Consider the following 26,040-nt stretch of genomic DNA (forward strand, 5'->3'; position numbering starts at 1 on the left):
CTAATTTGATTTCTCTCATTTTTTTACCACTCAAATATTCCTCGTTATTCTTAGCTTTAATGAAATGTTTATCCAAAGTTTCTCTAAAATTATCTTACCTTTCTAACTTACCTTTTTGCTTCCATTCAATTGGCATTCTAAAAGTTCTTGATCATTTCTTTATACTTACAGCTAATTAAACAACATTCATATTCCAATATCAAATCAAGAAGTCAAAGCATTTTGTTCGCACTGGAAATTCACGGACATCAAATGATTGGCACCGAGGAGATGTCCACATCGACTGGCATGGATATAAGTGAATCCTTTCGTGCCGAGGATCTCTCGAAGACGGACTTCTTCGACTTTGTCACAGCGCCTGACATGGGCATTGGCATCGGAGTCGGCGTTGGCGTCGGAGTCGATGTGGCAGCCTGCGTAGACCTGCAACAGCAGCAACATCATCAGCCACAGCACACACAACAGCCACAACACAGTCACAACCACAGCCAAGGACATCAGCCAAACACGTCACAAACGCCACAGCAGCAAAGAAATAACAACAACAACATGACGCACGATGTCACAGATGGAAGTGGAGGCGGGGCAGGGATTGTGGCAGTCAGCAATCGCAATGGCAGCACCAGCAATGGAGGCGATCCCACGTTACAGGGCTACGAGGTGTGTTTCAAAAGTTCTTACAAAGCATTCTTAATAAAAATTACCTTCCAAAAAAACATGATTAAAGGCTAATCAAATTGGGAATCCTAAAACAATGATTTCAAAAGCAGAATAGCGTACTTTAAATAAACATTTTGAAGACTTCTGTTGTTCACCTAACTCAAATCGATCATTTCTTTCGACTTTGAAATTTATGCACTTATTCCGTCTGATTCATATTTTATTCCTTAGTGAAGAATATTGCTCTTTATACCCGCTACACATAGGGTATTATAACTTTGTTCCGGCAGGAAATGTATGTGACAGGTAGAAGGAGGCATCTCCGACCCTATAAAGTGTCAACAGCCGAGACGATATAGCCATGTCCGTCTGTCCGTCCGTCCGTATGAAACAGTGGATCTCAGAGACTAAAAGAGATAGAGCTATAATTTTTTTTGACAGCATTTGTTATGTTTGCACGCAGATCAAGTTTGTTTCAAATTTTTGCCACGCCCATTTCCGCCCCCGCAAATCAATCGACTGTAACTTTCTTACTTGTTTCTTGTTGTTAAAGACAACTTTCTTAATCTCTATATGTCCTTTTCCTACTCCCTTGCAGTTCTGGCACCAGGACAAGGACAACAGCCGCCTGGACTCGAGCTCGATATTCGAGGACCTCGATCGCTACTGCTGGCAACAGCAGCTGGTGACAGCGAGCGGAACGGGGAGCGTGAACACGAGCAGCGTTCGATGTAGCACCCAGCCCAGTCCCACATCTCCGCAAGCACATCCCCTACAACAACACCAGCAGCAGCAACAGCAACAACACCAGCAGCAACATCAACACCAGCAACACCAGCAGCAGCAACAACAGCCCAATGCGAGCAGCTCGTCGAGTGCGGCGGGCAGCAGCAGCGATACCATCAGCAGCCTGGAGACAGCCGATGGCCAGATCTACACACTGACAGTATTAAACGGAGCCGAGCCCTGGCTGAAGCGGGAGCCGGAGCAGCTGCCCAGCTCGCTTGATCTGGACAGTCTGCTGGGCAGCTTTCCGGGCTACATCAAGTCGGAGTATCCCTACGACGACAGCGGCTTCAGCACGGACGGCAAGGATGTGATTGTCAGTGGGGCAGACGCCAATGGTCTCAGCAGTATTTCGCAATCCCAATCGCAGCAATCTCAGCACGGACAGACGCTACCCTCGCTGGTCACGGCCATCTCTCTGGCGGGTGGCGGCGGCGGCGGAGGGGTGAACGATCTGGGCCAGCAGCTGGCACAGTTCCAGAACAACAACAACGACTGGCACATGGCCGATCACAATGCGGAGGCGGAGCAGAACTCGGCAGAGTCGCTGTTGCGCAGTGCACTCCAAGGCAAAGGCTATGCCAAGGGACTGCAGCACATGCAGAATGGATTGAGTTTGCCCGTGGTGAAGGACGATGAGATGCGGCGATTGCTTTTCACGCCCGACGATGCTGCCGATGCGTTGGGATTCGCGGATTCGACGCTGAGCACGGCGCAGATGTTCGAGGATGCGCAGTCGATGGGCCAGGTGGGTGGCGGGGGCGTGATGTCTGCGTCGAATCATGGCCAGCATGGCGGCAACGCCACCAACATTATTGTGGATGACATGTTCCTGTCGCTGGAGAACGCCTTCAGCGATGACTTCGAGAAGCTCAAGCGGCTGGCCAACGAGGTGCAACAGTTCTGCAGCGGAGGCAACGGCACGCCCACGCCTGGAGACTACTCGAGCAGTGATGTGCTCATGCAAATCTCGCCCAGCGGCGCAGCAGCGAGCGCAGCAACAGCCCCGCAACTGCAGCCACTAGCCAATGCCCAGCAGCAACCACAACAGCAGCAGCAGCAACCGCCGCCACAGCCACTGAAGCCAGAGGTGTCAACGTCCACAGTGAGTCCAGCCGGAGCAGGAGGTCGCCTAGGAGGCGTCAGCAAGCCGAAGAAGCAGTACAAGCGCAGCAACAGCAGCATCAACAACAACAACAACCCGAGTGTAGCCAACAACAACAACAACAACAGCAAGGCGGGCAACGGTAACAGCAGCGTCTTAGGCGTCGTCATCGGAAATGGAGGCAGCTCCTCATCCAGTGGCAGCGCTAGCAGCAGCAGCAATAGTCCGCCCGCCAACTGCAATGCCAGCGGTGGGTCAGGCAGCTCGGGAGGAGGCAGCTCCGGAGGAGGCGGAGGACAGCGCAAGGAGCGTTCGCTCCACTATTGCTCGATCTGCTCGAAGGGATTCAAGGACAAGTACTCGGTGAATGTTCACATACGCACGCACACCGGTGAGAAGCCGTTCGCCTGCTCGCTGTGCGGCAAGAGTTTCCGACAGAAGGCGCATCTGGCCAAGCACTATCAGACGCACATGACCCAGAAGAACAACGGCAGCCTCATCAAAGGCAGCTCCTCGAAGCATCAGCGAGCCGGCGCCAATGCAGCCAACGCGGCAGCGAGCTTAGCTCAACAGCGACAGCTGAGTGCGGTGTCAAGTGCTGTGGCCACGCCCAGTCTGATGAGTGCAGGCGTTGTGCTCAGCGGTCCCAATACCCCGCCCGGAGTGTTACCCCCGGCCAATGGGCTGCTGGCGAATCGGTAACGAACCCAACAAAGCGAAACCACACACAACCAACTATTTCTTGTTCCTTACTTACAAAAATACAAAAAAAAAAAATGAAAGAATAGACAAAAAACAAACTAAGATTACAACTCGAATACTCTTTTGGGAGCCAACTAAATCCCACATCGATCATTGATGAATTCCTATCTCAGCTTTCTGTGCAATTCCTATAAAAAAACACACACACACACTAGAAGCACTTCCAAATAAAATACTCAACTTTCAACACACACATACATACACAAATTAATTTTAAATGTGCCAAATTATAAAGAGAACATAAAGTAAAATGCAATCTTAAATATATAATCAATTAATTAACTAAACCTACTTATAAAGTAAAAAGTTGAAACGAAGCTAAAAAGCAATTTTACGAGTGGTGATATCAAAATGAGGCCAAACGCTTCCTTGCAAACAAAACAAACACAAAACACAAAACACAAAAGAATCAAACAAAACTCTATTAACTCACCCACATTTTATTATTGTTAAACCAATTAATTATAAAAATATCATATTTATGAATTAATGAATGTCTTCTTAGCCGCGTTTCCTGTATATTAAAAGTATTTCATTCATTTATAGTTGCTTTGTCCAAATTAGCATAAAGAAGATCGTCTGTGTAAATACTACAACTACTACTATTAAATATTTCAAACGAATTTGAACACTTCCTAAATTAAATTTAATCTCAACTTCGGCAAGTCGAAGATTAAATACTCTTGCAGTCGCTTCTTAATTGTTTTTGAATGCAAATTAATTCTCAATTTTCATTATTTTGTGAGTCGCTGCAAGTGTATTCTTAGCACAAGTTGATAGATTTTAGAATTTATGGTTTATCTGCAAAGATTTCTTAAGTCGCTTAAGTATTGGCTACATAAATAAATAATACTCAAGTTACCCGCTGCTCTGCCAAGTGTTCAGGTACTTAAAAAAGAGATCCATGAGATGCGTTTTTTTTGTTTATTTTACGCATTGCACTTGCCATTAATTTTGTATTTGTTAAAGAAATCATTCAAAATGAATATAATGAAAATAATATACAATATTTCTTCTCACACTCTCAACACAAACAAAACGAATGTACTATAAAGAAAAGAATATATTAAGTATACGCCTAAGTAAAACAAATTAAACGTAGAGTTAGATGTTAATGTAAATGTTAATTAAACTGCCAATTATTATGTGATAGTTTTAATACAAATACTATGCAAATATATCTTTTGGTGTTTGGGTTATGTTACAGATTACGTTACGATTAAACAAAATTGTTATACTTTTATGTACTTACTGTGAACTCTGCAATATTCTCTAATTTATTGAATTTAGTTTATGTACATAATAAACAAACTTGAACTTGGCGAACACGAAGACGAAGACGAAGATACTCTAATTCATAATTAAGCTCTTGTTTATACATAAATACTTTATATATATATATATAATCGTACTTGCATTCATACTCCTAATGGCTAAGCAATGAAATTACACTTTTAGTTAAATGTTTGTTAGTTATTATTTATGCAAACCAACCACACACAATGCTCTAGCAGCTACATAGATCTTACTCGCTAATTATCTAAGTATTTGCAAGCGATTCGATATACAGAAGAATAAAAGCGTTTTATTGACAATTCAATTACCTCTCTTCACACACTTTATAGCTGGCATATCTATTTCAAGCCAAGTCTGTGCTAATTAAACAGAGAGTCAGTCTGCAGATGGAGATGGGTCTGGCCAAGATCATCAGGGGCATATAAATAATTTTCTCCAATAAAGGAAGCGCATGAAAGCGCATGCAGCTGTGCATATCAACAACAACCACGACAACAGCAACAGCTATGGCAACAACCAAAGCAACAGCAACAACCAAACAGGCGGCACTTGTCAGTCAAAATCAAAGTGTGCAGCTACTGCTGCATTAACAGCATCATCAGCGTTTTGTGCTGCCGCATACTTGCAGCTTGCAGCATGCAGCTGGTGGCGGTGGCTGGGGTTGCAACCAAATGCGGCACGCATGCGCCAGCAGCCATCAGTGCAGATTAGAGAAAATGTTTTACTCGCAGCCGCACGGCTGCAACAACAACAACTTGACTGCGCAGTGAGCGGCAAAGTCATTTGAGATCGAAACATGTCGATTAGGGAATTTCAAGAGGCGCCAGTTACCAGCGCAGGTGTCTCACATCATCCGCATCGACGTCGTCGTCATCGTCTTGGTTGTCGTGGCACCTTGGGGGAGCTGCAGCCAAAGTCGCCAGCCGAACAAGCATCTTAATTGCATTTGATGAACTTTGAGCCACAGACTCACTCGCTAGCTGCCTGGCCAAATGAATATTGTTTGCACAAAGGAAAACACACAGCAACAGCATCTCAATGGGCTTTTCTTGACAAATTAATATCTACGGTGATAACAAATACTGGTCGAAGACTGGATACACTCAGTTACTCTTTAGTATCCCGCCCTCTTTTTGGCCTACGCCACAATAGTTACCTTAGCGTCACAGAGGAAGAAAGCACCGCCAGGAAGGCAAAGGAAGACACACAGCAACAGCATCTCAATGGGCTTTTCTTGACAAATCTATATCTACGTTGATAATAGATACAAGTCGAAGACTGAATACACTCAGGTACTCTTTAGTCTTCCGCCTTTTCGCAGCCAATGGCACAAGAGCACACTCAGCCACACCTATGAAGAAAGCACCGCCAGGAAGGCAAATGAAAACAAGTAAGAAAGTTACAGTCGAGTGTGCTCGACTGTTAGATAAACGCTACCCACTTTTAATAAAGGCAAAATGTTGCGGTATTATTTTCAAAATATACCGAAAATACCAAAAATTACTACAAATATACCAAATGGTATGTTTGTTATATCGATATAGTACACCATTCAAAATATACCATAGAATCAGGAATCATAACTACTATAGTAATTATTGTATGCACCAAAATTCGCAACTCTAGCTTTAAAATTACGCTTGTTATTCGATTTTTTTGATTTTCGGGGGCGGAAGTGGGCGTGGCAAAAATTTGAAACAAACTTGATCTGCGTGCAAACATAACAAATGCTGTCGAAAAAAAATTATAGCTCTATCTTTTATAGTCTCTAAGACACACAGACGGACAGACGGACATGGCTAGATCGTCTCGGCTGTTGACGCTGATCAAGAATATATATACTTTATAGGGTCGGAGATGCCTTCTTCTACCTCTTACATACATTTCCTGTCGGCACAAAGTTATATACCCTTCTACCCTATGGGTAGCGGGTATAAAAATACAGTAACAACCGGGGGAACACATGCATCTCTCTATGCTCTTCTTGACAAATACCTACTTTGATAACAAAGACTAGACAAAGACTGAATACACTCAGTTACTGTATATTCTTCCACCTCCTTCGCAGCCAATTCCACAAGAGTTCGCTCAGCCACACCGAGGAAGAAAGCACCGCCATGAAAGCAAATCCATACCAAATGTATTGCAAATCCTGCAGCTGCATGGCACGGAACTCTCTGGCCGGACTGAGATCAGTAAAGTGAAGTTCTCCCGACTCGACCAGCTCCATGAACGCACTCTGCGTATAATGCGAGGTTAGACCAGTGGCTGCCATGTCAAGTATCAAAGCTTTGAGAGGCTCCAGATAGATGGAGTTCTCTTGCACTGGGAATCCGAAGGGTATATTCTGAAAGAAGCAGAAATCGGTGCGCATGCGAAATAACGGCTTGGTGAACGTCTTCTGCTGGGCATCGATCACCACCCACTTGGTAGTGGGCATCATGTAGCCATACTCCGTGTTAAACGAATCTCGCATGCTGATGTACGTGCTAAAGTCGGGCTCCACATAGAACATGGGTGCGTACTTCCTTAGCGATGCCAGGCGAGCAACAAGCTCATTGTATTCCTCCTCCCAGGCAACGATCTTGAGGTGGGAAGCCAGCACATCGTCGAAGTTGAGGTAGGGCGCCTCCTTGGGCGAGCTGGTCACGTAGGCCGAGAAGTAGGAATTGTACCAGGCGGTGAGCAGGAAGCCCAGCACACAGATCTGCACGTAGATGACGCGCACCACAATTGGTGCCCTCAGCACCTCGTAGAAGGACTGACCCAGCGCTCCCCTCAGGCTGTTCTCGTGCATCACGTAGTCCATGACCTGCACTCGATAGCCATGATGTCGCAGTGCTATGGAGAGCGTCAACGAGGTGAGCACCATGGTGGCCAGGGTCAGAAGAAAGGCAGCCAGCTCAAAGACGCGCACGTAGTACTCCGAGGGAGGAACATCCGCCTCGACGGGCAGCATGAGGCACCAGTGCATCTGCTCGATGGGATAGGCGAAGCCGCGCATGGTCAGACGAAAGGGAAAGGTGAGTGCTAAAGAGAGTTCCACGCTGCCGTTGTTTACAGCGTTCATCACATCCGTGGAGGGGGCAAAGGCGGTGGCATTGGCGGGGAAGGGCTCGACGAAGATGCAGTTGTACTTCTGCTGGAAGTTCGCCATGTAGTGACCGACCACGCCCTTGTAAACCGCTTTGCCCTGCCTATCGTAGTAGCCAATTATGCGGGGCGAAGAGCCACCTATAATGATGGAGAGTTCATAGCCATGAAGGTTTTGTAAACGTTGTGGAAAGATGATTGTGGATGGCTCAAAGAGGCGCTCTTCGAGTTGAAAGCGAGGAAAGTGATTGTAGCTGTAGAAGTTTTGAGTCAACTGAAATAGAATTTAAACCTAATATTTGAAATACTTATTATTAGTATAATAGAATTCACCACAAAGTCCTCGAACAACACTAGAACATTGATCAACTTCAGTCTCCAACACTGCGTAAATAGTTTGTAGAGAAATGTCTCGTCCACTTCACCTTGCTGCACCACAAAAACCACTCGAGATGTGGTCATCGTACGCAAATTAGCCACCAGAGCCTTGAGCAAACCCCGATGGATATCCAAATCAGTGTTAATCATGTAGACCACAGACAACACTCTATTCGATTGCTTGCTGTAGAGGAAATAACTGACTCGCTCATCAAGCTGCAACACAGGCGTTTCTATTGCCTCCATTAGACTCCTGGCAAAGTCATTTCCTTGCTCATCCATCACAAAGCTAGCGTTGTGGTTTTTCATCAGCAGCAAACATTCGAAATTGTCCTGGTTTTTAATGCTGCTCAACAGTTCCAACACTCCTGTGTTGTTCTGTCCCATTGTTGTGCAGAGGCAAAAGCAAAAGCAAATCACCAAGGACCAAAGACAGCCCATGTTGGAAATCGAGGCACAACTGCAGGACTCTGATTAATGCATTGCCTTTTTTAAAGGGTTGCTAATGAAAGCACAGCGTTGTCCAATTAGCCCTGTGTTATAGCGATGTTCAACAAGCAAAGCACAAAAACACGTCCCAAGAGATTACAAGAAATGTCCTTTTGTAATTGTAGCAGCTAATCAAATCGTACTTAAAAGCGTGCCAACAGCATGTCCCCTAATGAAAATTACCAATTAACTGGCCCATATCCTTGCTCAGTACTCAATTCAAAGGGAATTTTCGATTCGTATTCAAAAACTGTCCGATATTTAGAACCGAAATTCAGAGTGCTGAATTACGTAAAAAACTTCAGGCCCAATTACAATGTACTCGGGAACAATAAATTCTTATTCCAAAACGTTCCTTCAATGTTTTCAATGTTTCATTGAGAATTTTTAGCTTTTTTAGTTTAATTTTATTATTGTCCCTTAACAAGTTTTGCTTATAACTTCGGCAAAGTTTGCTAAGGATATCGGGACTAACATTGCTAAATTCAGAAATTCAGGAACTCCTTAAATACACGACTATAACTAAGAGGTAAAAGAGGCCAGAAGATTAACGGATTGTATGAGTTTAGATCAATAAAACTTTATTCATTTTATGTAGAAGGATTTAACGAAGTGTGATCAGCTTTAATAATATAAGTATAATCATTGTGTTAAATTTACGTTTAGCTTAAATTGCAGCTTTCATTAAATTCGATTATCTAGACAAGATCTGAAAAGTTTTGCAATTAATCAAAACGATTATTATCCGTTTGAAATTAATTACAGAATAAGATTATCTAGACTGCTTATTAAAGCAATTAAGTTTTCAATTAGCCACGAGGCATAGACTCTTCAAGTTAAGCAAGAGGCAGATGACGTCCAAGTTTGGTTTTGCAGTAGAAGTGTAATTGCTCGAGCAGGAACACGATGAAAGCGAGGGTCATCATCAATGCGCCGGCGATTAAAATGTGGTGCAGATCCATCAGGTGCATGGCGCGGAACTCGTTTGACTCGCTAAGATCGACCAGACTCAATTTGCCAGCAGTTATCATTTCACTAAACGCCATGTCACGCCAGTGGGCCATTAGGCCAGTGGCAGTCACCTCTCCGATGAGGCGTTCCAGAGGCTCGCGGAACACGGAGTTGGGTGCAATGGGAAAGGCGACCGGGATGCCGCGAAAGGCGCAGAGATCCTCGCGAAAGGTGAACAGTGGCGAGGTGAAGACCTGCTGCTGCTGCTCGATGATGTTCCACTTCTCGTGGGGCATCATGTAACCAAACTGGGTGTCAAAGGAGTCACGCCTCTTAAGAAAACGCTCAAAGTCCGGCTCGATATTGAAGATGGCCTCGTAGCGTTGCATTTTCTCCGAGTACCTGATGAGCTGCTGGTACTCTGGATTCCAGATGACAATCTTGAAATGAGACTTTAAGATGTTGTCGAAACTTGAGAAGGGTTTCTCCCGAGGTCCGCTTGTGATGTAGGCAGAGAAGTAAGAGTTGTACCAAGCGGTGAGCAGAAAACCCAGCACACAGATCTGCAAGTAAATGCCGCGCACAAAAATCGGTGCACGTAGCACTTCCTTGAAGGATTGTCCCAGTGCTCCTCTCAGGCAATTTTCATGCAAGAGAAACTCATCGGGCTGCACTCGATATCCATGACGACGCAAACCAACTGAGAGCAGGAAAGAAGTCAGTATTAAAGCGCTGAGAATGATGAGGAATGTATGGAAACCCAACACTCGACTGTAGAGCTCACTGTGCGGAACCAGGCCAGGCACAGGCATCATCAGGCACCAGTTGAGCAGCTCGAAGGGATACGTGTAGTTATTCGAAGGCTTCTCCGTGTAAATGGCAGCCAAAGCGAACTGCACTTTGCCACTGAGAACTGCGCCTCTGAGCTGCTGTGCTGGCACTAAAGTGGATTCGTTCATGGGCAGCAGTTGCTCCAATCTGCAGTTGTACTTCACCTCAAAGCAGTGCATCAAGTGACCCACAAAGCCGCCATAGAAAAGTTCGTTATCTGAACGTCGATAGACGATGAGCCGAGGCGGAGAACCGCCCACTAAAGTTGGCAATCGATACCCCTGAAGATCATTTAAGCGAGGCAACAGAATGGGATTAGTTGAGTTGTCGATGCGTCGCTCGTCAAGTTGAAATATGGGAAAAGGTGAGTAGCTATAAAGCAGTCCAGTTGCCTAGAAATAAATAAAGCAAAGTTCAATTGAAAATTAACTTACATCGAAATTAAAATTCAAAATCATGAAATTATTTCTCTGTCTGCTGTGCTGCTTTTTGGCCTTCTTGCTGGCCAACCCAGAGAAAACTGAAGGTACGTAAGTCTTGAGCATGTAAAGTTTTGAAAGTTCTTTAGCTTCTTCCAGCTTAGAGCGATGCATGTTTAAGGCGGATGCCGGTCCGTGTAATGCCAAGATCACAATGTTTGCCCATGATCCCTTCGAAGGTGAGTGCATAGAGTTTCTATATGGCGGCTGTGGAGGCAACCCGAATCGCTTTGAAACGGAAGCCGAGTGTCGTAGTGCTTGCAATGTGTCAGAAGTGTTCAAATAGAACTCTGCAATAAATCTGTTGTTGAAACTTACCTCAAAATTGTCGTAAATAGCGAGAGCATTGAGCAGCTGTTTGTGTTGCCAGCACCATTGAAAGATTGCATCCACTTGCAGCTCCTTTTGCAGTATTAACAGCAAAGGCGCTGTGCTCCACAATCCTAGATTTAAAGCCACAAATTCCAGCAAGCGCTCAGCTGGTGACTCAACAAAAACAATGCTCATCAAGTTGCTGGAGTGTAAAGTTTCCAATTCGTTGTTCACGTTCGAGATGTTATTAAGCACAATGAAGGGCAACTGCAACTCTGACCAGAAAGAAGGCTGAGCTCTCGCAGAGTCACCAACAATCAGTAGATAGTCGAGCTTTTGCTGTCTGTGCATTTGCTGCACCAGCTCAGGAATAGATAAGCTCCAACTCACTACAAGCACTGGCAATAGAAAACTAAAAGTGAGCAACTGCCTCATGATGCACTCGATTGAAGTGCCACACGAATTGAGGTCCTTTTATAGCGAGGAACTCGCTCGAGCTGCACGCCAACTGCACATTAGATAGTTGAGAAAGTCCACAGGGAATAGTTTATTGCACTTTACATTAGGGCTGCGAAAAGCTATAGGCGGGGGAGTCGAGCATCCTCATTTCAATGTAAGGCTCGTGGTTGTTGTACTGCTCGCCTAGGGCGCAAAGATTCTCATAGCTGTCGTCCTGCCTGGCACAGTGAGTGCCCGGAGGCGAGGATACGTTATAGATGGGCTTATCAATCATGAGATCGGTGGCAAAGGTGCACACCAGGCGAAAGTTGTTCGAAATACCTCTCACAAAGAAGATGCCGCTGCAGCCCACGTGACTGTTGCGATCCGTCATCAGCAGCGCCACTTGCCGCATGGTTCTGTCAAAGATTGGAGGGTGATGAGATAGGAACTAATATCTAGTCTATCCATACGCACCTTTTACTCAGACTCGTTGGGAGCTGCAGCACCATGCTTCTGGTGACAAAACGCGATTCCTCGAACCAAACTTTGATGGTTTCCTCTAGTAACATAGGGAGCAGGCTTGATCTGTAGACGCCCGCGAAGCTTACGCCATCGTAGATGCTGCCAATGGTTGTGTATTGTGGCGAGGACATGCATGGCTGTATTATGGTGGCACATTGAGCTACATAAATGGTGGCCAAGTTCTCCAACTCCTCAGACCAATCCATGCGCGCCATTCGCGCAGCGGGCAGCAGAGTTTTCGTGTATCCCGCTGCCACCTTGTTGCGGTAATTGTTGAGCAGATGCAGGATCTGCTGTTGATGGGGGCGCCAGGTTAATCAGCTTCGTTCCTGGTAAGCACTCGCTGCTTAATTTCTGTAGAACGGAAGTATTCTAAAGTTTCAGCAGGTGTTTAGTATAAAGCAGACTTACCTTCAAGTATTGGCATATTAAATTGTTGGTGCCGCAGTGAGTTCCTCTGCAGAGTTCTTGATGCTTATCAGCTAAGGCATTAAAGGACATGCAGAGCACAAACAGCAGCTGTTGAGTGAGCAATTTACTCTCCACCAAGGACATGCTAGCAACCTCCAGAGCAGGGTGTTCTTGACTAACAAGACTTGCTTCCATTTCTTCTACTTATAGCCAAGCAAAACAGTTGTCGAAGAACAACTGAATGAAAATGTTATTTCAGCTGAAAAATATTTACTCATTACTCATGCAAACTTATTAATCAACTTTTATGCGAAATAGAAAGTGAAAAGCAGAAGTAGTTAGAGGGGGATTCTTCATTAGGTCGCAGCTGGGGCATTTTTACAGCCATGTGTCGTAAATATTGTTTTATTATTGTCACTTGAGGCAGTTAATCGCATTTAATTGTAAATTTCCCAAGTACAAGTTTATGGCGAGTGAGCACTTGTGGAGTCATAATGAGCTGTTCCAAAGCCACATCAAAGTCATAAGAAAAACTCAAATGAGGCAAAGATCTCGTTCATCTTCGAATGCTGCAAACAGTCAGACAGCAGACAGACAGACAGATGATCACTCTTAATGATGCTGCAAGCGAGCAACAGCAAACAACTCTCATTAAATTTCAAGTATTTTTTATTTTGGTTATTACAAGTTTGGGGTGCACTTCACTCGATTTGGCAGATGCGTCAGCACTTGACCCGTCGTCGATGTCGTCGCTGTCGTTGTCATCGTTCATCGTCATCATCGTTCGAGTTGGACTCTCAGTCTCGAACTCCATCTTCGACTCTGTGTCCCATGCTTGTTAACCGCCAAATTGAGTTGACGTTGACGTAATGCCCCGCCACTCGAGTAGGTCTCACTTTTTGCTGTTACTGTTGCTATTACTGATGCTATTGCTGTGGCTGTTACTTTGTTGATGAAGTGCAGTATCTGAGGCCTCTGTTGTCGGTCAATTAGCTGCGCATATCACAAAGCCGAACAACAGCAGCAGCAAAAAGTAACAGTGCCGCTATGGAAAGCCCACTATAACATGACAGTCCAACTTGCCAACTGACTACGACGGGGTCATGCAGACTCTTTAATTGGCATTGCTTGCGTATGCCACAGCAACAACAGCAGCAGCAACAACAACAACAACCGCAACAATGACATCCAATTTTTGTGGATGCTCCCGAGAGTTCATTCTGAATGCATCTGAAAAATTCCCCAGCGAGCGGACTGCATATAATTTGTAATTGCCTTTACTATCTTATTATGGAAATTAACATTTTATACCTGTTACGCATAGGGTAAATGGGTATTATAACTTTGTGCTGGCAGGAAATGAATGTAACAGGCAGAAAGAGGCATCTCCGACCCTTTGCTTTAGCTGACAATTTGGTATGTTTTGCACTTTATGGTATATTTTTAATGTAGTACTATACCAATATACCAAATACTACAGTTGGTATATTTGTTAGTATTTTATGGTATATCAATTGGATATATTTTTAAATTCAAAATGGTATATTTTTAATGTTGTACAATATCAATATACCACATGGAATTTTTGGTATATTATTAGTATTTTTGTGGTATATTAATTCGGTATATTATAATATCTAAAATGGTTTATTTTGAATGTAGTTCTATATGAATATATAAATTATATCATTTGGTATATTTTTAGTATTTGTGCATTACATCGATTTGGTGTAATTTGTACACCTTGTTTAGCTTTTATTCACAATGGCTAGCGGGTATCTCACAGTCGACCACACACAACTATAGCTTTCTTAGTTGTTCAATTTGGCTACAAAGATTCCAATTTAATACTAATTAAATGCAAGTTCATTATTCTTTGCAACTTATTCCTCTCTTAGAAGTAAATTCTACTTTATGCTGAAGACTTTTTTATACAATAATTCAAAGTTTCTCTTACCTCCCACTCGACCGCATAGTTCCAATAAATAAAACTCTATCTGTCTATCATCTATAATCTCTGCCACACTCAATCGTTTCTAATCTTTTGTGTTGCATAAACTCCGACAACGTTTCTCACTGATTTGAATCAATAATCAAATGCAGACAATAAATTAGCTTGAGCGGCGTTTCACGTGGTGGGCCAAGCCTTAATAAATAAATAGATTATTATTATTCTAATTATTATTTATTCGAATGCAGCAAAAAAGGCAAAGATCACAGAGAGATCATGGACCACACTCCAGTTCTTCTGTATTTTTTTCTGTGTCACATTTGTGTATTTGTTAGCAACTGAAGCCGTTTGTTTGTTTTGCTTTTGTTTGTCCAGTCATTGTCACAGTTTGTTCCCCAACCACTTCCCCTCACTCTTTTCTATGGCACGCAGTTCGCAGTTCGGTCAGTGGTTAAGTGGTGCAACAGACAACGAGACAACAGACAGACAACGGTGGCAACGGTAGCCTTTTTGGACAACAATGGAATTGTTGTCGGAAAAGCGAAAGAAATGGTGAAAATAGGAAAACTGCAAAAGGCCAAAAGTGGCCGCTGACAAAGTGTGTAGAGCAGCAGCGACAGCAGCTACTGCGAATGTATATCGGTCGTATACGTTATATACATACTTTGTATGATAAATGGCATAGTTTAGAGCAAGTCAAGCACTCGAACTCAAACTCGGACTCGAATCAGGCGATTGTCCACCACAATGTAAATTTCAATGGTCTATTTTGGCGTGTGTTGCTTTGGCCTCTAAGTAGTCCTTCTGTTGTTGTTTTGGTTGCTGCTGCAGCTGCCCCCAGTGGGGCAGTTAGTCGTATTTATGAAAGGGTCTCTCATAATTTACCACAAATATGGTCATAATTTTCGGCTTTTACTTTTCGGGCACAACACAGTTCGTCGTTGTCTGTTGTCTGCTAATGAAGCGGAGGCAATCATGAAACCGAAAACAAAAACCCTTCGAGCTGCCGCATTTGCTGTTGCTGTTGCTAATTTCATTGGTCGCCCGATGGCCACTTGTTTGGCATCGTCTGCGTCTGCGTCTGTGGCAAGTGGCAACAATGGCAACTTGCCACAGCCAGCATCGTTTCCTAGCAATCAACTGCAAACGTGTCATTCGCCAGTGTCTGGCAGTTGCGGCAGTCTATAATCAACATCAACATTACGAAGCAGCAGCAGCCACTTGGTCGCCTACAATGTGGAGCAGCAACACTGTGTCCACTCTCGCCGATGTCCGGCTGCATCCTGGCCAGCTCTGGTCTGCTCTTGTCTTGTGGAGTGGCCGGGGGGGCGCAGCGTTGAGCCACGCTTCAATAAATGTCACTCCTCGAGCTTTGCATCTAAAAATTGATGACAATAATTTGTTGCATTTGCCCCAAGGGGGTGTGGCCAGGCAGAGACTGCAATCCGGCAATCGGCGGTAACAACAAATTGTCTTGGCAGACAGTTGGCTCTTAGCTGTCCCTGGCAGCGTTGGCGTTCCACATTGGACACGATGCGATGCCCGATGCCCGATGCCCGCCGATGCCCGCTGCCGTTTTCGACACAATTTATACAAAGTGTCGCAGTTTTTGGCGCTTTGCATTTGTTGCTGACAGCTTTGTGCCCCACCAGCCGCTTGCCACTTTACAGCACAGCACAGCAGCAGCACCGTGTGGCACGCCCCAGTGTCAGCCCCTATGGCCGCACTTTGCTGCCGCAACAGTAACAGCGGAAAAATGAAGCATAAATTTCGTCATTTTGTCGCAAGTCGTTTGTACTCGCTGTATACCCTAACCTTACCTAACCCAACCGAACACAAGTAAGACTGGAAAAGTCGAGTGTGCTCGACTATGAGATACCCGCTACCCATTTTGAATGAAAGCAAAACAGTGCGGTATTATTATTTTGAAAATATACCAAATGGTATACCACAAAAAGCTATATATGTCGTTGATATACTGAATATACTACATAATATACCTCAAAAATACTAAAATATACCGAAGACTATATTTGGTATATCGTTGAAGTACGGAATGTACACAATTTTATACCACAAATATACTAAAATATACCGAAGGATATATACCAAATAGTATACCACAAAAAGCTATATATGGTATATCGTTGATATACTGAATATACTAAATAATATAAATCAAAAATACTAAAATATGCCGAAGACTATATTCGGTATATCATTGAAGTACGGAATGTACAGAATACTATACCACAAATATACTAAAATATACCGAAGGCTACAATTAGCGAATCTTTGAAGTACTAAATATACTCAATACCCAATACTATATTGCCAAAATACTAAAATATACCGAAGGTAGTATTTGATATATCGTTTCGAAATATAACTTAGTTGTCATAGAAGCCTATATACAATGTAGGTATCAAAATATACCAGACTCTCAGCATAAGCAGCTGAAAACCCAATATAGAAGATTTTAACCACAATCATAAATACGTTTCTTACTAATATCTGTACCTTAATTCACGTCTCCGCTACCTCTGTCTGGGATATAGGTATTGATAAGGACAGACAGACAGGAGAACTGATGGACATAGGATATGGGATGGAAGATGGCTCCTTTTGCCAGTTACATACATTTCCTGCCATCACAAATTTATAATACCCTTCTATCCTATGGGTATCGGGTATAACAAGACAACACAACACAAGACAAGAGACAAGTATATAGCATAGTAGTAAGGTGGGGCAAGTTGCTGATTGCAAAGCGCTTTGCGAATTGTTTTCACAATTCTATGAAAATCAACAGCACCAACCGTAAACACATTTATTTATTTATCTGCTCGCCCAGTTGTTGTTGGATGCAGTTGCAGTTGCAGTTGTTGTTGTTGTTGTTGTTGTTTCACTTTGATTTGATTTCGATTGCACATTTTTCAATTTGATAAATTTATCGAGTCTGCACTCTCTGGCTCAGCGAAAAACAAATCACCTGCGATGCGAGTGAATGCGATAAGAGTGAATCGAAATTCAATACAAATTATAATGGGCTCTGCTCTGTTTGCCACTTCGGCTACCGCCACTGCCACTGCCACTGCCACTGTGGTAAATGGCTTCAATTGCGACCTTTTGGCATTCGAACAGAAACATTTCGCTAATGAAACCGATACCTCAAGTGTCAGCATCGAGTGGAGTCTGTGGTCAGCTTGCAGCTTCTGGACAGTTAGCAGACGTTGCAACCACATTTGCCGCATTCTAAGCCAACTTATGGCGGTCATAAAAATGTTAAGCGCACAACATTTGCCACATTGCCACCTTTTTTTTATTTTGCAAAGAGGAAGTGGAGCACGCACGTGGCAGTGGCAGTGGCAGTGGCAAGCAGAAATTGGATGCCACCATAAAGTGGTGTCCACAATCGCAGCTGCATATCATTAAAGGGGCAATCATAATTCTATGAGGTGAGAGGCTCTTGTCCGACCTTAAACTTGTTGCACTTCATCAACAAAATAGAATCGAACTTGAATTTCACAGCAATTAAATAAATGAATAAATGTTAATAATTCAATTATAGCTGATTGATTGTTTCGTTTAATTGTTTCATTATGTAGCAGACACATCGCACATTAATTACGAATAGTAAGTAATAACTGGATAAACTGCTGAAGTCAAGTCACACAGCTTGTGTGGAGTGTTTGCGTGGGCGTGCAGCGTCTGAATTACAACAATCAAAGCAACAATGTTAGCAACAACAACAACAACTGGACAACAACAGACATGAGCAACATGCGACGTGCGCTGGCTTGATGCCAATTTCGTGTGGATCCCAAGTTGCCAAGAGACTCAACCCCAGACAAAAATACCAATATGAATACGAATACGAGTATGAATATGAGTGCTGAGTGCCTCGTACTCGTACTCGTAGTCGTACTCACATGCATGTGAACGTGTTTAAACAAATACAATTTGCAATTATATGGCAAGCAAATCAAGTAGAAATCAGCATGCGATTTCCACCTGTGACCGGCGTCATAATTCGTGGCTGTGTTTTTGGTCATAAATCTAACGATTTACAATTATTTTTGTTTTGTTTTCTTTTTTTTGGTTGCCAAGGGAGAAGAGAGATGGGGAGAGAGAGAGAGAAGGAGTTGAATGCATTTCGTGGCACAGCGGGCAGCTGCAATAACATGCACATGCTGCACGTATGGGGCAACAACTGCAACAGCAACCACAGCAACACACAACAGCAACACACAACAGCAACCACAACTATGGCAACTATATAGCGAGTGCTCCTAATGGCCATTATGGTCATTTCGTTATCACTGCCAAACAACAAGGAAACGCCGCTGTCTCTCGCTCTTTCTCTCTCTCTCTTTCTCCTCTCTTTGTGAATCGTCATAAATTTACATAGATTTCGCAATGTAAAACTGCTAAAATTATTTATGATGACGCTAACGAGCGACGACAGGTGACGCTGAAGCCAAAAGACAAAGTCTGACGTTGTCTGGCAACACATCGCTACGCACAACTCTTTCTCTACCTCTCTCCCTCTCTCTCTCTATCTCTTTGTGGTGATAACACAGTGCGTGGCAGCAAATTGATTTTGTGGCGCCGCCTGCCCCAACTCTATAGCTCCAACTCCAGTCAGGCGTGCCTCGGGCAACGCATCGCATCGCAGCTTGTCCATATTATGCAAAAGACAAGTGAAAATTTACGTTAAGCGGCGACGTCAGCGCTTTGTATTAATATAAATACTATATAGAGAGGGATTAGCTTCTACTCCAAACACACAGCAGACTGTTAGCTGTAATTAAAAGTGAAATTATTTGGCCGAGGGGTTCCAACGGGTTTCCGTCTGCAACTCCGACTCCAACTCCAACTCCGTCTCGAACTCCAACTCTAACTGCAATACGCTCTGTGATTGATGGATGAGTTTGAGTTTGTCATGCAAATTTCAGCAGGCTGCACGGCATGTGTGTGTTGCATGTGGCACGTTGCCCGTTGCCTGTTTGTTCGTCGCTCTGATGATGTTGTCTTGATCTCTCAAACGGCCTAACGAGCGTGGCGCGTGGTCGTCAATGTCTCTAACTCCAACTGCAACTTCGTCACCGACTCTACCTCAGTCTCCACTTCAATGTGTTGTCTTGCTCTTTCTATTGCCATATTCTGATATCATAAATATAAAGCTGTTTTTTATTAAAAATTGCAACGCAACGCGAACGCAAACGCAATCGGGGGCTGCATTGGCATGTGTGTGGCATAAATATAAATTGCAGCCCGCTGGAATTTTAATGACAGCCTTTGGAAATTAATCTAACGCGGCTGCGAGCAGCGAGTACTTGGCACCTCTTCTCTCCTCGTTTGCCTTCCCTTCGCTTAGCTTCGCTTCCATTCCTGTATCGATCAGTGCATAACATCGTTGTCAAACTAGTTTCAAAAGTGTCGCAGCTGTAGTTGATATTGTTGTTGCTAGTGGTTGTTGATTGTTAAGTGATTTGGGCCCAGCACTCGATCAGAGATGCGAAAGAAACACAAATTTAGCGGGAAAACTAAGCGAGAGAGAGAGATGCTTATCAAAGGAGCGCACCATAAAAATAAAGATGCCACCGGCAGCAGCAGCAACGACAACAGCAACAGCAACAGCTGTGGTGGCTTTCACTTGCAGCATGCCACATTTGCATGAAAATGGCGCGCCAATTTTGCGCAATTAATCGCATAGCCCAGTCCGATCTGAGACCGCCCCCGTCCCAAGCGAGTCATTTGCATTTCGACTTAATTAAAACAGTGGGTGGTGCTGGCAAAGCAACATTGCTGCGGCACTAGGTTACCGATTGCAGGCGTAAGCCTCGTCTCGACTTCGCTTTCTTTGCCAATTTCACTGGGGCAATTGAAATTGATGTGGAAATTCCATGGCACATCTGCCTCTGTGTCTGCCTCATAACTTAAGCCTAGGCAAATATCGATGGAAGTGAAACACTCAGGAGTGAGATCAACTGCAGGGTAAGCTGACAGTGAGTGATGAAGTACGCGCCCAGCTAATAGATTGACCATCCATAATGCGTCAATTGACTGAGTCGACAATTGAGAATTGACAATTGGCAATTGCTTTGCAGCCGCAGAACGAATCGCGAATCGAAGCTTCAACGGTTTCTTTTGTGTTTTTGAGCACACAAAAAGTTGTCAATTGATTTTATGCACTATTTCGATTGACCTCAAGTTGTTGTCTTGAACATTCGAGTGCTTGGAGCAACGGTAGCAACAAAGCAACAAAGCAGCTGAGCAACAACAGTCGCAGCCGGTGCAAAATGAAACGAATTAACAATTTGATGTAACTGTGATTTTGTTGTTGTCCGCCTTCTTTTTTTTCTCTCTGTTTCTGTTTTTGTTTTGGCCACAATCGCAGCAACAGCCATAGCCACAGCAACAGCCGCACACGCCCTCAACAAAACGAATTCAAAAGAAATGCTTATCGTGCTTCACAGAAACCCAGCAACAACAACAGCAACAACAGCAACACAAACATGAAATTGAAAATGCCAAACGCTAAAAGACAACTAGACGATCAGAGAGAGACTCCCCCTCAATGCCCCTGCTGTCCATAGCAAAACTGTAACGAAACTCGATTGAACCCGCCATGGGTGGCTCCAATTGCCAAGTTGCCAAGTTGCCAAGTTGCCAGTTGCCCAGAGCAATGGGCAATGAGCGAGACGGCAACAACCAACAGCAACACTGGACCTGGGACATGGACAATAACATGTACGAAAAATTTCATTGCTGGTGTGCTTTTTGCTCTATGCTCTAGGCCACGATTCGGCAGGCAAGCAACGGCCAAAAGCAACGCAAGCAGCAACCACAGCTGAAATCTCAGCCCAAATATCGCTGGCGGGCGTTTTGACCATGGCACATGCAGCAGCTGCAGGCTGCAGGCTGCAGACCACAACCCAGCCCAGGCCCAAGTGCAAGAGACATCCTCCAAGAGCAACACAGCCGTACAACAACAACAGCAGCAACAACGACAACGACAGCAGCAACAACGACAAAAGCCCGAAAAAATAATTAATATGCCTCAAACAAAAAATAAAGAAACCGGGCTGCCTTTATGACAGGCGACAAGGGCAGGGTTCGAGGCAACAACAAAAGCAGCAACCTCAACTGAGATCTTTGGGGATGCAGCTGCACTTGGACGCTGGCCGCCGGCAACAGCAGTTTAACTAACGGCTTCTGTGCTTGTTGTGCTGCCGTTTCCGCATCTCGGTGTCGCCTCAGAATGTGCACGATTTTACTTCAGATTCAATTTCAAGTGCAGCAGCAGCAGCAACTGTTGCAACAGCAGCAACAGCAGAGGCAAGCGCCGCTATTAAGTCGACGACAACAACAAGCAATAACCCTAACCGACAGAGCCGCCAGCGCCGTGTGCCTGTTTGCCACTGTCTGCCGCTTCTTGCCGAGATTTCTATCTTTGATCTCTTACTCCACATGCAGCAGCAGCAGCCAGAGCAGCCAAAGCAGCAACTGCTGCTGTCTGCTTGTTAAATTGCTCATTTAAACCATAACGAAACGAGCGAGCGGTTGGCTTGACTTTGCTTTGGCTGCTTGGCTGCTTGGCTGGATAGTTGGGCATGGCATCGCATCGCCTTGCATCGCCTTGCATCGCAGCATGTGCCGCCGGCTGCACTTCCTAGAACTTTGCTGCGATCAGCCACTTGCTGCTGCTGCTGCTTCTTCGCTCCCTATGCGGTGCCCAGGTTAGCTGCAATTTGCCCAATGGCATTCATGCCGTTAGCACTTTTAATTAGCATACGGCGGAAATTAGTTTGCCGACTTTATGTGACATCCAGCGGTGGCGCAGCCAACACAGCCTCCCTCCAACTCCGTGCCACACTCCTTGCCACAGGCTGCATGGAGTACTTGCACCTCTCTCTAGAGACTTGTTCGACCGCGTGTTCGTGGCTCCATCAAATGCCCATGATCTGCGTCATCTGTGTCAAGACTTCTAAGCGGCGTCCACATAAATTATGATCTATGGAATTTATCGCAGACACCACACGATAACGAGCATTGTCTGATCGAGCTTCCCAGGCCAGGCCAGCCCAAGTCAGACCAGACCAGCCGCAGATCGAACAACGACAAGCGCAATTACATTTGATATTTTTATGGCATTTACTTGAATGTTGCTGTCGTTGTTGTCGCTGTTGCTGTTGTTATTGCTGTGCCTGACGGGGATCAGCATAACAAACATTGAAGGAATTTGATTATTACATTGTACTTTTACATCGACACTCTAACTGTTATAAGGAAAGGTTCAATAGCAATAAATACATTCCTTAAAGCAAACAAATAAATATTCGGCATATCAGTAAAATATGAAAGTAGATTCTAAATGTAGAAAACTTTGGTATATTTTAGTGCTATGTAGTATATTGATTTGGTATATTTCTCTTCCATTTAAAATGGGTAGCGGGTAACTCAAAGTCGAGCACACTCGATGTAGCTTTCTTACTTGTTTGAATATACATATATTTGCTTTGCATGCTTAAAGAAATAAACACAGATAAACACAAAGATAACTTCAAATGTACCAATCTAAGATAGTTTAAAACGAATTGAATATTAGTTTGTTTAAACTAGAGGTGGAGAACTATCGATGGCACTATCGGGACTATCGATGGTTGGCCACTATCGACACGCTCTCGATAGCGGCTCGCACTCTCGATAGTGGTTAATTGCTATCGTCGATAGAGGTCGATATTTTTTCTTATATCTTTGTATACCCGCAACCTCCGTAGAATCGAAAAGGATCTTCAGCAAAGCAGGACACATCGTTTAAAATAGGCGTACAAAATTATTGGGTTAAATAAATATGCAAATAGCAGTTAAGGTAAACCTAAAAAATAAAAAAAAATCGTATTATTCAAATAATAATTATTTATTATTTTCAAATAAAGATTGGAAAACCAATTTCATACTCTCATATTTTTAATACATATGGATTATTTCAAAAATTAAATTATTTTCTTTTACTGCACTATCGACAACTATAGATTTTTCTTGCTATCGTCGATAGTCGCTAGTTTATGAAAACTATCAATCACTATCGATGGCGCAGACTATCGATAGTTCTCCACCTCTAGTTTAAACTCATTCCCTCAATATTTCTATGTTTTATTCGTAAAGAAATAATTGTGCATATCCTTTGATAGATACAGCTATTAACATGGTTTACATTATGGCAGTCGATTGGCGCACAGAAGTCTGTGGCACAGCGCATAACAATGTATTTCATCGATAATCTGATATTCAAATGCAGATACAACTTGCACAGCTGAGAGACTCGGAATGGCTTTTGCTGTGGTTTGTTGCTGTGGTTGTTGCTGTGGTTGATGCTGTGGCTGGTCGCACGCCAAATTGATGTCACAAAACCAAATCATAAATCAGGCAAATTATTGTTATTATTGCATAGCACATGAATAAACATATAAGAGAAATATACTTTTATGTGCACGGCGACAGTTTAAGCGAGAGAGAGAGAAAGGGGGAGACAGAGAGAGAGAGCGGGAGAGAGAGAGAGATGTCGATAGACGTGAGCTGGTAGAACAAGCGCCGCCGCTAAATCTAGCTAGGAAAAAGGCCATAAATCATAATGCGATACTCGTCGTATTATTGCCAGCGGCTGCTGCATTCGAAGTGGCAGCAGAGAGGGGGATGGGAAGGAGGGGGCTTGGGCATCGTCCATGCTTGACTGGACAATCATAATAATCACAGTCACAACGGCAGGCCGGTTGCTGCTGCAACAGCAACAACAACAGCAACCACAGCGGCAACAGCAACTGACAACGGGCAACAAAAGCTACTTACTATGTCTATGTCAAGCCGATATGCGACTGATAAAAACCTGTGCAGAAAACAATCAGAGATTGCGAATACACTAACTGAAGGAGGGTTGATTGAAGAGGGCAACAAAGTTGAGCGAGTTTAAATGTATCCCAATTAAGTATGACATAAATCAAACTTCTTCTTACTATGTTATCTACTCTTCATATTTATTAAATTGTACAAATTATATAGTCTAGCTTAAACAATTTAAGTTAGTAGCAAGCACACTTTAGAGTGTATTAAATTGTCGTCTCGTGTGTGCTTCAAATGTTGCCAGCTTGTTATTCATTGTTTTTGTTGCGTTTCTTTTTCTCTCTCTCTCTCTCTCGCTGCATTTCGCTGGCAAAGCAGCAGGAAAATTGACAATTGCGCACCTGCTTCATTTTCTTCTTCTCTTAGAAAGCGGCAACTGCAGCAGCCGAAGCAGCAGCAGCAGCGGCAACAATGCCACTGCCACAGTCGCCTGTTTAATGGCACTTAACGGTCAACATGCTCACTGTGTAGCAGTAAACTTTGCCTCATTGCAAAAGAAAACTTTCCAAAAAATCCGAAAACTGCCAACTGCAGTTTTGCAGACTGCAGTTTGCTAAATCGAATCCAATTCCGATTCAAATAGTTACGTATATTCGTTTCGGCCCTAAAATCAAAAGGAGCTATTCACAAATGTTGGAAATATTTATGAATATGTTACATATTTATGAGTGTTTCATATAATCTAATTGTATGCTAATCGAGTGGGCCGAAAATAAATCTGTGTGTGCCACAGACACAACGGGGCCCAAAATGAATTATGACTCCAAGCCTTGCCCCCTGTGGCAGCTGCGGCAAGCGGCATGCAGCATGCGGCATGCGGCATCTTTTGTTCGCTTTATTTTTTTCAGCTGGCGCTCATTTGAAATTACCAAGTCTATGTCTAAGCATGTCCTGCCTGTCGGTTTGGGCCAATTAAGCGAGCCAAAAAATCAAATTCTATTCTGGCCAGCAGCCAGATCAATGAGTTTAGCATGCCGATGATGATGAAGTTGTTTTGATAACGTAAATGAAATAAAGCCCTGCCTCACATAAAACGTGCTCAATTTATCGAAATCGGTGCAGAACCGAGGAGAGAGTGGGGGAGAGAGAGGGGACACTTTGCATGGCCCCAAGATAAACATCATAAATGCATTGAAATGTCATTGCCAACTGTTGCTATCTGCTTGCCAGCTACCTTTCGAGTCGTTTGCCTTCTTAAAACTGCCCAAAAACGAGGCAGTCAAGCGATGGCGATAATAATGATTGCTGGGCTTGGTCTTGGGCCAACATTACCAGCAACAGTAGCAGCCACAGCGGCAGCAGCAACATCAGTTGCGACAGCAGCAACAAGTGCCGTTACTCTTGATGCAATTACGAGTCAACCTGCAATTGCCGAAGCTTAATTAGAAACTCATACGAGAACGCGAACAACTTCGAGTTCGACTTTGAGTTCGAGTTCGAGTGCTCGCTTTGAGGGCAAACAGAACTCTGGACCTGATCTACTCTCAACTCACTCACTTAGTCAGTCATTCAATCAGTGAAGTCAGCTAGCCAGTTGGACTGATGATTATTTATCACCGTCGTGAGTCGTGCGACAATGACGAGACGGGCCAACAATGAGGGATCCCAGCAGGCCACTTGCACAGTGATTCACTCTAGTTCAACTTTAACTATTTTGCAATTAATGA

General features: G+C 43.9%; 5 protein-coding genes across 13 annotated transcripts in view; 2 read left to right on the top strand and 3 right to left on the bottom strand.

Moving 5' to 3' along the window:
• The window catches only part of LOC132786694 (protein glass), a 75,589-nt gene extending 70,689 nt beyond the window's left edge, over positions 1 to 4,900 (top strand). For both annotated transcript variants that reach the window (XM_060793300.1, XM_060793301.1), the window contains exons 3-4: positions 172 to 660; positions 1,259 to 4,900. In XM_060793300.1, the coding sequence (XP_060649283.1) occupies positions 253 to 660; positions 1,259 to 3,253 (2,403 nt within the window). In that variant the 5' untranslated portion in view covers positions 172 to 252 and the 3' untranslated portion in view covers positions 3,254 to 4,900. The remainder of the gene's footprint in view (positions 1 to 171; positions 661 to 1,258) is intronic.
• A 1,747-nt stretch (positions 4,901 to 6,647) lies between these two features.
• LOC132785232 (uncharacterized) lies at positions 6,648 to 8,467 on the bottom strand. The gene is made up of 2 exons (XM_060791226.1): positions 8,036 to 8,467; positions 6,648 to 7,976 (listed from the first exon to the last, which is right to left on the bottom strand). Exons 1-2 carry the CDS (start codon positions 8,465 to 8,467, stop codon positions 6,648 to 6,650), a joined length of 1,761 nt encoding a protein of 586 aa, XP_060647209.1.
• Positions 8,468 to 9,150: 683 nt separating this feature from the next.
• LOC132787815 (uncharacterized) lies at positions 9,151 to 11,577 on the bottom strand. The gene is made up of 2 exons (XM_060795126.1): positions 11,149 to 11,577; positions 9,151 to 10,743 (listed from the first exon to the last, which is right to left on the bottom strand). Exons 1-2 carry the CDS (start codon positions 11,575 to 11,577, stop codon positions 9,406 to 9,408), a joined length of 1,767 nt encoding a protein of 588 aa, XP_060651109.1. The 3' UTR covers positions 9,151 to 9,405.
• LOC132787828 (trypsin inhibitor) lies at positions 10,720 to 25,304 on the top strand. Of its 8 annotated transcripts, none has more exons than XM_060795143.1 (3): positions 10,720 to 10,877; positions 10,935 to 11,009; positions 23,674 to 23,934. In XM_060795143.1, exons 1-3 carry the CDS (start codon positions 10,808 to 10,810, stop codon positions 23,754 to 23,756), a joined length of 228 nt encoding a protein of 75 aa, XP_060651126.1. In that variant the 5' UTR covers positions 10,720 to 10,807; the 3' UTR covers positions 23,757 to 23,934. The 8 variants fall into 8 exon arrangements, 5 of the variants coding, with proteins under 5 accessions (XP_060651126.1, XP_060651125.1, XP_060651127.1 ...); XM_060795142.1 differs by having other exon boundaries at positions 10,721 to 10,877; positions 23,668 to 23,933; XM_060795144.1 differs by lacking the exon at positions 23,674 to 23,934 and adding an exon at positions 25,222 to 25,304 and having other exon boundaries at positions 10,722 to 10,877.
• On the bottom strand, positions 11,665 to 12,680 carry LOC132787827 (tabinhibitin 2-like). The gene is made up of 3 exons (XM_060795140.1): positions 12,517 to 12,680; positions 12,058 to 12,459; positions 11,665 to 11,999 (listed from the first exon to the last, which is right to left on the bottom strand). Exons 2-3 carry the CDS (start codon positions 12,318 to 12,320, stop codon positions 11,705 to 11,707), a joined length of 558 nt encoding a protein of 185 aa, XP_060651123.1. The 5' UTR covers positions 12,321 to 12,459; positions 12,517 to 12,680; the 3' UTR covers positions 11,665 to 11,704.
• Positions 25,305 to 26,040: the final 736 nt, after the last annotated feature.

The sequence above is a fragment of the Drosophila nasuta genome, chromosome 2R, assembly GCF_023558535.2.
Source record: "Drosophila nasuta strain 15112-1781.00 chromosome 2R, ASM2355853v1, whole genome shotgun sequence".
NCBI lineage: Eukaryota > Metazoa > Arthropoda > Insecta > Diptera > Drosophilidae > Drosophila > Drosophila nasuta.